Here is a 12,391-nt window from a genome sequence, read left to right as displayed (position 1 = left end):
AAGCAGCCCTGACCTTTATTGCTGTATTATAACTGATAGCCAGATGGTCTTTTGGGAGTTGGATTCTTTCCCTTTAAATCATTCAGACTCAAGCACCGTCACTAATGTCGTGAGTAGTTGCAAGGCACACTTCTATTGTCCCAACAAGAAATGTTATCAATAGGGGAAAAGTATGGGAAACGCAGAGAAATTCAAACCCACACAGCCTGGCGCTAATAACTCCTTTGTGGAGCCTGCACTTCTGTCAAGGCACGATGAACTCACATGGCTTTTTCACCGAGTAAGGCTGAAAAGCGCATGTTTCACCATGCAGGCAGGGGTTTCGCAGAGATCTGTGTTTACCAGGAGAAAGGGGCAACATGGGGCAAGGGGATAGAGACCCTGGTTCCCACAGGGGGGTGGCCAGCAGGAATACCGAGCTCAGGGCAGCGCTGGCTGTCCCGGGGGGCTGCCCGTTGGCTTCACCGTGCCTCAGTTTGCTCTTCTGGGAAATGGGTTGGAATCAGGAGCAGTGCCTGTGTCTGCGGTGGGGGGGAGGGGCAGGACAGTAGCAATAAGAACACCTAGCAGGGTCCCAGGTAGACCTGTTCTGACACATCTGCATGGAAATTATGTTTAAATGCTTGATGAAACTATTGGTCTGTATGTTGTGCCACACTCATTCCTTACTATTGCTGGGTGGATGTGTCCTAATGTTTAAGATTCCTGGATTTTAGCACCACAAATCCCTTCATCATCCTCATACTCTTATGACTCATTCTGTGTAGGTTTCTTGGATAAGGTTTGAAAAGACAGGGTGCTGTCTATTTGAGGTGAACCCTAACGATCCTTTGACAGTTTTTAACTTATCAGCTGCTGCTTGCTTCGGTGTCACAGATGAAGATCCCTTCTCCCAGCCCTCCAGGTGCACCTAACCCTGCCTACTGTGTTCTGCTCAGGGTGTTTCAGTGATATGACATACTACACAGTAAATAGCTTTAAAAATGGCTTAGGATAGGAGGCAATATATAAAGAAATTATCCTGCAAAACTTGCCGTTCAGGATTGACTTCTTCCACTCTCACAAGCCAGGCATAATTCTGCTGTCTGAACTAACAGAGTGGAAGTGGAGGGAAACCTGCCTCTTTCAGGGGAAAAGGTTATGTTGTTATTAGACCTATTGTATAAAATATTCCATTAAATGTCATTAGCAGGGCATTATTTTGCCTCCTTTAGACATTACAACCCTGGCAAAAAGGGGTCTTTTATTACTGTAAAGTACATTCTTTGCAGGTTTAACCCTTTTTAATTGGTTCTTCTTTAGATCCAGAATGCTTAATATGCTGCCATTCCCAGGTGCATAGGTGAGGGAAAGTGGACTTTGATCATTAGGAAACATATGAGACAATTTGATCTGCATTTTCAGGGTTGTTGGAGGCAAGAGCAATTTCTATAGTTGCTTGTGTGGGTGACCCTGAAATAGTCATGCACCAATGGTATAGTCTTTCTACAGTGCGTATTACCAATAATTAAAAATTAAGGAGAATTTATTATTTTTCTGCCCAGCTGAAATTCCCACAAGTCACCTCTCAGCATATTCAAGAGTGCACAAGAGGGATTTATTATTTCCTGGTATATTGACTCTGAAAGGTCTGGGGATTACAGCTGCTTTGCACATGAATAGCTGGAGTGTGTTGTACAAAAGGCATGGTCTGTGGGATAATGGGGCTGGATGTGGGAAAGCGCTGACCCTGGGGGAGAGCAGGCTGGTGCCTGATGGCAGGAATCAATTATGTCTCAAAGGAACACATTGCCCTGGGAGCAGGCTTTGCGGGAGCCACCATGTTATGTGTTTACCACCCTCCTCCTTCATAAAGCCATATAAAACAACCACAGAATATATCCTGTCCTTCTGCTTTTACCAGGGGACTCAGCTACACCTTGCTCTATAGTTAGGTCGGTCAGTGAGAAGTTTGTTACCATCTCAATAACGTAGCTGTTCCCCAGCTCTGCGGCGGGGCTGAGACCCAGCAGCGTGCTCACGCGTGCTACCAGCGGGTTTTGAGTTTTGCTCTAAAGCACCCCAGATGCTGCTGACTTCGGTGGGAGCACACGCTCCCCAGAAGTCCTCTGGAAAAGGAGACCCCGTCAGTCAGTCCCTGCTTGGCTCTGGCCAAGGAAGGAGAACAGCCTGTCACTAACAATGGAGTGGAGGGAGCAAACTCAGAAGCTGCTGAGTTCGGGCACTTCCTTCATTGTTTTGGGTGGGTTTTTTTGGAAGACAGTGGTATTCAGTTCTGACAATGGGCTCAGCATCTCTGAGGATCTGGCATTACTGCCAAACTTTCTAATGTCAAAATTTGGACCTCAAGAAACCCAGAAATGGGCTGAAAGTCATAGGGATTTAAAAAAAACATTTTGATGTTTCTAGTAGAAGTATTTTGATGGATTTTTTTTTTTACTTGCTTTTTGATTATTGAGCATTTGGATTTTGTTTGGACCAATATCATTAATTTTCTCTCTTTATTGAATCATAAGGCTTGGATGTGAAGTCTTACTGAAGGCCATAAGTATTATGAGTCTTGTGATAAAAATCACAAGACTTTCCAAATAGTGCTGCCCAGCATTTTGGCAAGGAGAAGGCATCCTGTAGAGAGAATATTTCAGAGGAGCAGGTTGAGAATTGGGCGTGTGGTTCCTGAGGTCTTGCTGTCATTGACAAGATGGGAATGGTGTGTTCATGCCAGATAGGAGGGCAGTCACCTCGCCCCTTCTGAGCAGCAATTAATCCTATCTGCATGTGTCACATATTTAACCGCTCAACCCTAGCTAGGGCAGTGCTGGAGAGGGGAGATAAGAGTCACAGACTCCCCTGGCGTCCCCTGAGCCTCATTTGATTGTTCCCTGCCTTGGGAACAAGTTTGTATGCTGAAGCTGATTCTCCCCATAGACTCGAAAGAAAACAGTCTAGAGAGGGTTAAGAATAGGACCAGGACCCCCAGAACATCTCCAGTGTAGCTGGTAGCACAAACCATGTCCAGCAGTCATCTGCAGCACTAGGTACTGGGAACCCGGCACGATGTCCCCAGGAGCTGCCGTCGGGAGACTCTGCAGACACCTTTTGCGTACGACCAGTGATCAGCACACAACACTGTAGCTGCAGATAGCAGCAGACTTGTTAACTAAAGCAGTATGGCTCCTTTCTCATTTCTAAGTCACTGGTTTTATCCAGGCCAAGCGTCTAGGGCCTGAACTTCCCTTACAGACTCTGAGAGCTGGTGTAATTCAGGGCCCACTGCATCCTCTGCTCGCTGCAAGCCCAGAATAACCGTAACCGCTGGGAGGCACCTGGTCACAATGAGATGGCTCTGACAGACAGATCTGCACAAGGACTAAGGACAGCTGTAGCTTAAGACAGGTCTTGGTAGGTCTTCAGGAGCATGAATAAACAAATAAAAAACTTAGTTTACTTTCTAGAGACCTCAAGTCAATTTCTATTGAATAGATCATTAAGTATTTCCTGATCGAGGATTTAAGTGCATCTTCCTTTTCAGCTATTTCATGGGCTTGAACAAATTGTACTAAACAACATTTTCAAAAACCACTGCTGAACTTGCGTACAAAGGAGAACTTTTGCATCTGCTTATCTAGGTGGTGCCTGACTGCGAGTGTGGTCCAGGCCAGTAATCCAAATTCTCCCACAAGCTAGGGAGTTGCCCCCTTTTCAGCGATGCCGAAGCTAATTAAACCAAAAGTGGGTGCTGAGCATCTTTGCCAACCAGATGTCTGAAATAGCCACTTGGCAATAGAAGCACTGCAACCAGTAGGCTATTTGAAATATTGAAATTTTGGTTTTCTGCTGTCTGCCTCATTTTTCTTCCTTTGTAAAACATTGCTAATAATACATCCTTATCTCACAGAGGAGGTTGCTGAGAATTCATTAGCTGGTATTTGTAAAGCACTTTGAAAATGCAAAGCCAGTGCATTATTCCTAGTCTTCTGGATGCTTTCCATGTTATTAAAATCAGGATTTCAGAAAGGCTTATCGGGGATCAAAACAGCATCCCAAACTTGAAAGGAAGCAAGACTGTTAAACCATCAACTGTCGCCTCCCCCTCCAGCCAGATGTTAAGCCCTAAAGAACTGAAGTGGCACAAGGAATTACTTTCCCAAGTTCCCCCAGCTGGGCTGACAGGCCTTGATCAATGGTTTTCTCCACAGTGAGTGCTATGCAGATGGTCTACCCAAAGCAAGGTTTCTGTGAAGTACAAAGGGAAGTCAAACACCATTTCTAATTCAGCTTGTAGCATGGCACACTTCCTTTATCCTCCGCCTGAATGCAGTGAATAGGAGAGCAGTGTGGGAAACTGGAAAGAACTCCAAACTCACACAGTCCGTGGGGCTGTAAGACACTCCCATCCTCAAGCCACATCTGCCTGTGACAGACAGAAGGGAAAAGAGTGACAGAACGAAAAACCAGATTATAAAAACTTCATGAAGGGAAAATGACCCCCGAGTAAAAGGGAAAAAGTGAAGGAAGCTACGCAGACAAACAGAAATTGTGCCAGACTCAAACAGGGGACTGCCGAGCAGCAGAGCGAAGGGAGGGTTGGAGGAAATGGCAGGGAAAGGAGCTGCAGGAGCAGAATCTTGCTCACCCACCAGTAAGGCCAAAGAAAATTGTCCCACTGGAGGTGGCAGAGGTGGTTTCGGCTCATACTAAGAATTCTGAGCCACATACTCTGTTCGCCTCTTTAATTCCCCAGATTTGTGTATGTTCAGGGAAACACAGACCCTTGATATTAGTCAAGCTGCTCATAAGCTCGCGCAAACTGTTGCAAACAGATACAGAAGGTCTTCCAATCCCTAATTGCCGTGGCATGCTAATCTGAATTGCTGTTTGCTGTAACTTAAATATGGGGTTTAAATACAGGACTGATTTCCTCCTGCCAGCTTGGAGATCCTCTGCTGTAGGTGAGGCATTGCCTTGGTCTAACTTTGCCCAGAATAATGTGGGTTTTTGCTAGGGCTGCCCATGGAGTCACTGGCAGAGACCAAGAGACTCCACTACCGGCTGTCACAGGACAGTCAGGCTGCCCATACCCCGGGTTGCTCAGTACTTCTCTTTTGCTATTCTTTATATCAAAGGCTGGCCTGCCCAAATACAAGGCCGACCATTGCAGCACATCTCCCATAATGGTACAGCAGGGCACTGATTCCGTAGCTCCGCATGTCCGTTGGCATACTTTCCTCGAGCAAACTTGGAAATGCCAATGCAGGTCCCCTTCACAGCTGTCACTGCAGTTCTGCAATGGGATTTTTGCACCTCTTTGCTGCACAGTGCTGTTGCGGGCAGAGTGAATAACTTCACTTGTAAGAGAGTAATGAAATGTTTATTAACATAAAACAGTGATTTAACAAAGTTAGTAGTGAATGCGACAGCGTTTTAGCAGATTCGATGCCAGGGTACACTTGATTATTTACTGCATAGAGGCCGGGGTCAGACAAGCTCTCAGGGAGACCCTCCCGTTGAGTCACGAGGTTCAGAAAGGACCCCCTGGCTTTCTAAACTCCGTCTCAGAGAGGAGTCGGGGTGCGGCTGGGTCCAATCCTAGTCCCAGACTTGGTCAACAGTTTATGTCTGAAGAATTATATAAGCGCAATCAATCCTTATATCACTTAGCTAAGATTTCAAAGTTTAGCATGCTATTAGTCACTTACCGAGAATCTGTTGCGGCAAGGAATCTCTCAGCCTCGAGGAGAAGAACCTTAAGCGAGCGTCCCCACTCAAGGGGAGGTCCTGTCGTGCAGCCCGCTGCCGTGCAGGAGAGCTCAAAGGGCTCTTGGGCCGTCCACTGTTTATGGAGTAAGATGATTGACCTATAGTCATATTCTCATGGGAACAAGATAGCTAGGTTCCCACTCCAGACAGGGTTTTGGTTACGTTGCCAGCCATCTCCCACAGTTCAAATGCAACTCATCACAACTCCCGCTGATGGCCACGGCTTGAGCAGGAGCCAGGGCGGGGGGAAAAGGGGAGAGCACACCGCCGCAAGTGCTAAGGGAAAAAGACAAATCCTGTGGCCCATGAAGATATCGTGATACTTTTGTATGATATACATAGATCTATAGGAACTGGGCTTGGCCTTTAAGAAAATTAGATCAGATTTTATACTAGTAATACTATGGGGACGCTTTTCTCTTCATTAATATTTCTAAACTACTCTGTGTTGCTTGGATGAAAGAAATGGGAAACAATAGACCAGATTCTGGTATTGGCATTTGGGCAGGTGACAATTCAGGCTCAAATTTTGCTGATTAGGATTTTGATAAATTCCACTGTTGGTGTAGAAGTAATTTGTATTTACACCAGTTTACTGGGCATCAGGAAATAGCTCTGGAGGTGCAAAAGCTGCAGGCCGGATCTAGCAGTTTGCTTCACCCTTCACGGAGTCCAAAGTTTCTGTTGACTTCAGTGAGGATCCAGGTAAGGTCTTTACGATTGGACCCATTTTATTTTTCCCCTGGAGGGAGCTAATTGAGTCTCCTCCATTTTGCTACCTTTCCCGTTCTCTATTCAGAAGCATTGCTCTGCCCCCGCTCCCAAGCGTTTTAGCTTTCTGAATGACTTACTAACATAAGGCTGTGGAAGTTTGTGTACCTCTGAGTTTCCCACACCATTTCTTAACTATATTCAATCCCCGTCACAAAGGAAGTGTGCCTGACTACAAACCACATTAGCAACGGTGCTTGCCTCGGCATTGTGTTCAGTGGGAAACCCTGCTCCCAAAAGGCCATCTGGGCAGCACATCGCAGGGGAGAGGCAACGGGAGCAACGACCGGCTCTCAAGACTTGGGAAAGGAGCAGCATCTCTAAGTCTTCCTAAAGAGCGAACATCTGGCAGAGATTCTGGGGGCAGCCTGTTGCTAGTGCTGTATTTCAAACATGTTATCCAGATCCAGTACCTTGGGATCCTCATAAGGTTTCTGTGCAATATTGTGGATGTTTGGAACCATAGCAGAAGGTGTGTAATTCAGAATTCATTATCCCTAGTGTAAAGTCCACTGGCTCTGCTAACTCTATAACAGGGAGGGATTTTTTTTATCATTTTTCTTTAGGATTTCCAACCGAAGCAGAAGCACAGCATCTATTTTGGGTAACTGAGCATCTAATTTGAATAATTCTTCCAAGATGGTTGGTAATTGGCTATTTTTTCCCCTCACAGACTGTGAAACCAAAGAGAAAATAAAAAGCTATTTTAAATACATGTTTCTATTTTAGATGCTTTAAAATTCATGTGTGACACAGAGTGAGGAAGTAGGAACCTCAGTGGTTTTACCATCTGGGGGAGATTTTGCTACATTCACCTCACATACGTTGAATATTGTAATTTTTATTACCACACATGTTCTAAATACGTGGGGCCTCCAGCCTCTATAGCTTAGTGAATTTCTGGTGGCCACAGAAGATTATTGAGCATTCAGCCTGTTCAGTAGCAGCCTTTAGGTCAGTTTGTATCCGAACGGAGAAGTTTTGAGTGCGGACCTCCTGATTGTGCCAAGTACCCAAGCACTACCACAGGGCCACCAGGCGAAGGGTTGGCCCAACTGTCTCCTGCTCCTTTCCATTGGGCTTTGGACTGGCCAAATATGGGGCAGCAGAGCTGTTCTGGAATCCCTGCTAGGAAACCTGTTACTGCCTTTGCAGGTTTTTTTTGAGTTTTGGTTTTCTGTTTTTTTTTGTAAGGGACCTGAGCTCACATTGCTCTCAAGCCAGCAGGAGCTAAACTGAGGGTACAGGCGTCAAGGGGGTTGTCACATCCACGCAGAGTGGGTCACGGAGCGTGCTCTGCCTTCACCAAGGCTGAAGGCTTGGGTTACACCGACAATACTGACCATGTAATTACTAAACAGCAGGAGAAAAACAGGTCCACAAGCTGACACTGTAAACAGACATGGAACAGGACTCAATGCGTAGGAGCCTGGAAAAATAGCAAGTAGGCATTTTTATCCCCTACAATTCATTCCTTCAAGCAGGTATATGGAATTTACTTTCTTGGAGCAAGAAAAGAGGTAGCAGTTTTCATTTTGTTTTAACTTGAGCTAAATGTTGTAACAGTGAATTAAGCAAAATTTCTACCAAGACCAAGGAGAGTAAGGTGGTTCAGGCTAGCATGACTGTTCCCGTGGAGTTAACTTCGTAATCCCCTGGGTGCTGAGTGAAGAAACGAGAGATCCATGTGTAAGATCCTGCTGTGGAGGTCCCAGTTGGAATCAGCAGTGGGAGACACGGGGGTGGCGATGCCTGGTCTGGATGGGCCGAGGGGCTGCAGCCAGCGACAGCCGCTCTGGGCTCCTGCCTCTCTCCCTCACGTCTTCAGAACCACTGGGCAAACCCGGACACAGCCAGAGTCTGCCAGCGTGGCAGAAGGAAGCCAAAGGCAGCCCAAGTGACTCGAGTCACACATCTGCTCTGCTGCAGTTTTATCACGGAAAGTTCGTTTGTCCTTCCCCCACATAAAGTCCTATGATGCAGGGATGCAATAATGCACAGATTTCTGAGAAGCAGGCTTGTTTCTCCTTGTGTACTGGGGGTAACATCAGGGAAGGCATCTGACGCTTGAAACAGCTTTGTTGGACTAAAACTGGAGTGCCCGTTTTGTGTGACTGTGCTGGAAGGGGAAATTATTGCTGTTCTTATAGCTGCTTATTAGCAAGTTAATCTGGAAAACAGAAACTGTCCATCTAGCAAAACTGCTAGTGGACCCTGCCTATCATGGGACTGGCACGTTTCTTCTTCATGCATTTGATTAATGAGCTCAAGAAATGAGTTTCTACTCAGGAGCTTCTGTTTCAGAGAATCTCCCCAAGAGGGATGCACGGAGCAAAAGACTGGTTTCAGAGGTGGCATTACATGGGCTCAAAGATAATCCACAAGCTTTGAAGAGAACATGTGAAATGGTGTCACAAAAGCTTTCCCACAACTTGACATAAAAGACTCAGAGCTCAACAGCTGCTGCTCTGTACGAAAAGAAGGGAGCCTATTCAAGAGCAGTACAATGGGGATGGAAGGGCAGATCCTGGAAGAGGTCATTTAAGCCTTACCTGGTCTTACGAATAATGAGTTGCAGAGTGAGAGAGAAATGTGTTCGCGTGTATCTGTATTCACAGTAAAAGACATGCTGACCACATACATATATATTAACATATGCATAACACACGTGAACGCAAACAGTATTTACTTACTACCTTTTCTTTTTCAGTAAGAGATTCCCAAACGTAAGCCCTAACATTATTTGACAGTGATTAATCTGATTATTATTATTATTATTCCTGTGTTGAATCTTATAGAGGGAGATACTGATGCTCCCAGAGAAGTGTGTTGAACTGATCAGGTCACATAGCTCACTTGGAGTAAATCTGGGACCAGAACGCGTGGTTCTAGACGCGTGGTTAATGCTGCTGCCGGCCTGCTTCGCTCTTCTCGGGGTATAAGAGGGCACCGTTGCTGTCAGCCTTGCTCCACCCCATCAGGGTGCCCATCCAGAGGATGCAGAAAACACTCGGCTGCCATTTCCTTCTTCAGCTGCTCCTGTGAGGTTAGCGATCATAAAGGCAAGCAGTACTTGCATGGGCAGAAGGCAGGATAAATGGAGGCAGATGCGGTTCAAGTTTTCCAACCTGAATCTCTGGCTGTGTGTTTATGGGATACAAATAACAAGGCTGTTAACCCTTCCAGCTGCAGGCATCTCCTGGGCAAAGGCTGTGCATCTCAATATAGAAACTGCCCCAGTGGAGAATGAGGAACCAGAAATTCGATTTCTAATAATTTTATGGGCTATGTGAATTTCTTCTGCACTCAGTTTTCCTTTGTACATAGATTAAATTAAAATAATTAGAGTAAAACATGTTGTGGGGAGAAAGTGAGAAAGCAGCATGTGAGTCTGAACTGATCCCAAAACACTCCGAGATCCTTCTCCTTGCGGATTTATCTTGTAGATATTTGAAAACAGAAACATAAAGTGATTGTGACATAGTGTGACATAGAACGTTCTAAAGAGGTGCATAAGATATCAAGGAAGAGAATGAAGATCAAAACAGTAAGTGTTTTCAATAACTGTGTGTACATACGATTAAATGTATTTATTTGCAGTAAGCCAAACTGGAAAAACTGTTTTCTGTTTCACATGGGCAAAACTTGTGTCACAGTCACCTGAGGGAGAAAAACTAGCTCTGGCTTACTAAGAAAACAAGGTGAGTGGATATAAAGAAATCCTGCTCTTTACCTCAGGCAGCCAGAAACGGCTCGTGTGTGCCTGTGCATTTGTGCACGCTGCAGCGTGTGCCTCCCTGCGTCCCTGGAGAGGAGCGCAGCCCCACGCAGCGCTGTGTTTCGCGCCATCGGCAGCTGACCTGCTCCTTCCTCCACACATGTGAACCCAAGACTGCGCCTGGAATGCTATTGATCTGTGGCATTAGTCAGCAGCCTTTTCCCATTGAAGGCCAGCTCTTTCCCAGCTTCTGACGCGTAATTCTGATCCCAGCCTTTCACGTACCACACACTCCCCACCTGCTCATCTGGGAGAAGGTCATTATCCCCAGCCTATTCACCGGCAATGGAGCATGCAAGAATAGATGCTTCTCCTTTTGTGCTGCCTATCTCCCTGATTGGCTCCGGAGTGTGGGAAACTCCACCAAGCTGGAGACCCACAGACTCTCAGGGAGGTTGCACAGTATAAATATCGGGCAGAGGCAGCTTCCAGCAACACGCTTCTCCTGGACTTCCACTCCGAGACCTTCCCTCCTCTCTCAGGACAGATGGCTCCCAGCACTGTGTTCATGGAGCCCGACAACCTGCTGACGCCAAAGGAGAAAAACAAAGTAAGTCCAGGCACAGCAAGGCAGCTTCGAGCCACGCTCTCGGCTGTTCTCAGAGCAGCTGGGAAACGGGCCCACATGGTTTAGGAACAGTGATGGGCAACAGACAGCCCTGTGCAATGGCAGAGAGAAGATCCTCCTAATAACAGGTCTCTTTTCCTTTGCTTTTTACAGCTGAGGAAGCCGGTGGTGGAGAAGATGCGCCGTGACCGGATTAACAGCAGCATCGAGCAGCTGAAACTGCTCCTGGAAAAGGAGTTTCAGAGACACCAGCCCAACTCCAAGCTGGAGAAAGCCGACATCCTGGAGATGACCGTCAGCTACCTGAAACAGCAGAGCCAGCTGCAGATGAAGAGTGAGTACTGAATTTTGTTTCAGTCTCTAGCTTACTGCAAATCTGCAACAGTTTTATGAATCTCTAGCCATAAACAATTGATCTAAACTATTCTTTCTTCCCCCTCCCTCTTTTCTTTTCTAGCTGCAGGATCCTTCCATAAAAGCTCTCAATTTGACTTCAGAGAGGGCTATTCTAGGTGTTTGCAAGAAGCTTTCCATTTCCTCTCTCTTCATAAAGTACGAACTGAGACACAGACCAAACTTTTAAGCCACTTCCAGAAGAGCCAGTCAGCTGCTACGGAGGTCACCTTTTCCCCTGGGAACCCCAGCACCCTGAAGCAAGCGTCTCCGAAAGATGCTGGTACGCTCTGGAGGCCCTGGTAGTCAGGGGAGTCCTCACGTCGCGGCCCTTTGCCAGTCCAGAGGAAGGATCTGACTGCATCTGACAGTCCAGCTCCGGTCCTCTCTTCTGTAGGGAATGTTATTTCCCCGTGTATTTTATTTATGTGTGCAAAGAATGGCATACTTCTGACTTTTATGGGATCCTTTGGCAAAAGTGCAGGCATTCTGTGGAGTGGTACTGATGCTGTGCAGAGGCTGGTGACGACAGCCCACAGCACGCTGCCCCGTCAGGGGCGAGTGTCTTCAAAATGAAGGAGGGTCTTTTTGTAAATGTTACAGTTGTGACGGACAAGAATTGCTGTAGGAGAGATTTCTCTAATATTGCTTGTAAGAGCCATCAGCTTTGCTCTGGCTTGACTCGCGACGCTTGTTTGCTCAGTCACTCCAGAGGATAAAGTTACTACTCTCTGGTTCATGCGCACTTGATTAAAATCAGTTTCCCTCTGTTTGCTTTTCACTTGTACAGCATCAAAGATGGTTTCTGTTTTGCTTTGGATTTTCCCCCAGTGACCCTTCCATAGTCCTAGTACATAAAGTGTGGCAGATCAACAGAAGCTAGGAAACTATGTGGAATATTTCTACTATTTTGCTGCTTTTTTCAATTTAGAAAAAGAGTATGTTACTGCTTTATGTTAAAGAAAAGGTAGTAGGTAAAAGGCTTAATTGGTCAATGTTATACATTTTGGGTGTAAGCTATGCTTTTCCTAGCATTTTCATTATAATAATGATTTTTGTCTGTATTAAGTGATTTAATTCATGGTGGATAATGTATCTCCCACACCTGGGACAGCCCTATG

General features: G+C 46.0%; 1 protein-coding gene across 1 annotated transcript in view; it reads left to right on the top strand.

The window, feature by feature from the left end:
• LOC134524197 (transcription factor HES-5-like) overlaps nucleotides 1–12,391 on the top strand; it is a 26,174-nt gene extending 13,783 nt beyond the window's left edge. Inside the window, exons 4-6 of the mRNA XM_063353988.1 lie at nucleotides 10,270–10,859; nucleotides 11,031–11,211; nucleotides 11,335–12,391. Coding sequence (XP_063210058.1) covers nucleotides 10,797–10,859; nucleotides 11,031–11,211; nucleotides 11,335–11,576 — 486 coding nt within the window. The 5' untranslated portion in view covers nucleotides 10,270–10,796 and the 3' untranslated portion in view covers nucleotides 11,577–12,391. The remainder of the gene's footprint in view (nucleotides 1–10,269; nucleotides 10,860–11,030; nucleotides 11,212–11,334) is intronic.

This window comes from Chroicocephalus ridibundus, chromosome 16 (genome assembly GCF_963924245.1).
Source record: "Chroicocephalus ridibundus chromosome 16, bChrRid1.1, whole genome shotgun sequence".
Taxonomy (NCBI): Eukaryota; Metazoa; Chordata; class Aves; order Charadriiformes; family Laridae; genus Chroicocephalus; species Chroicocephalus ridibundus.
This window is presented reverse-complemented; position numbering and strand designations above follow the sequence as displayed.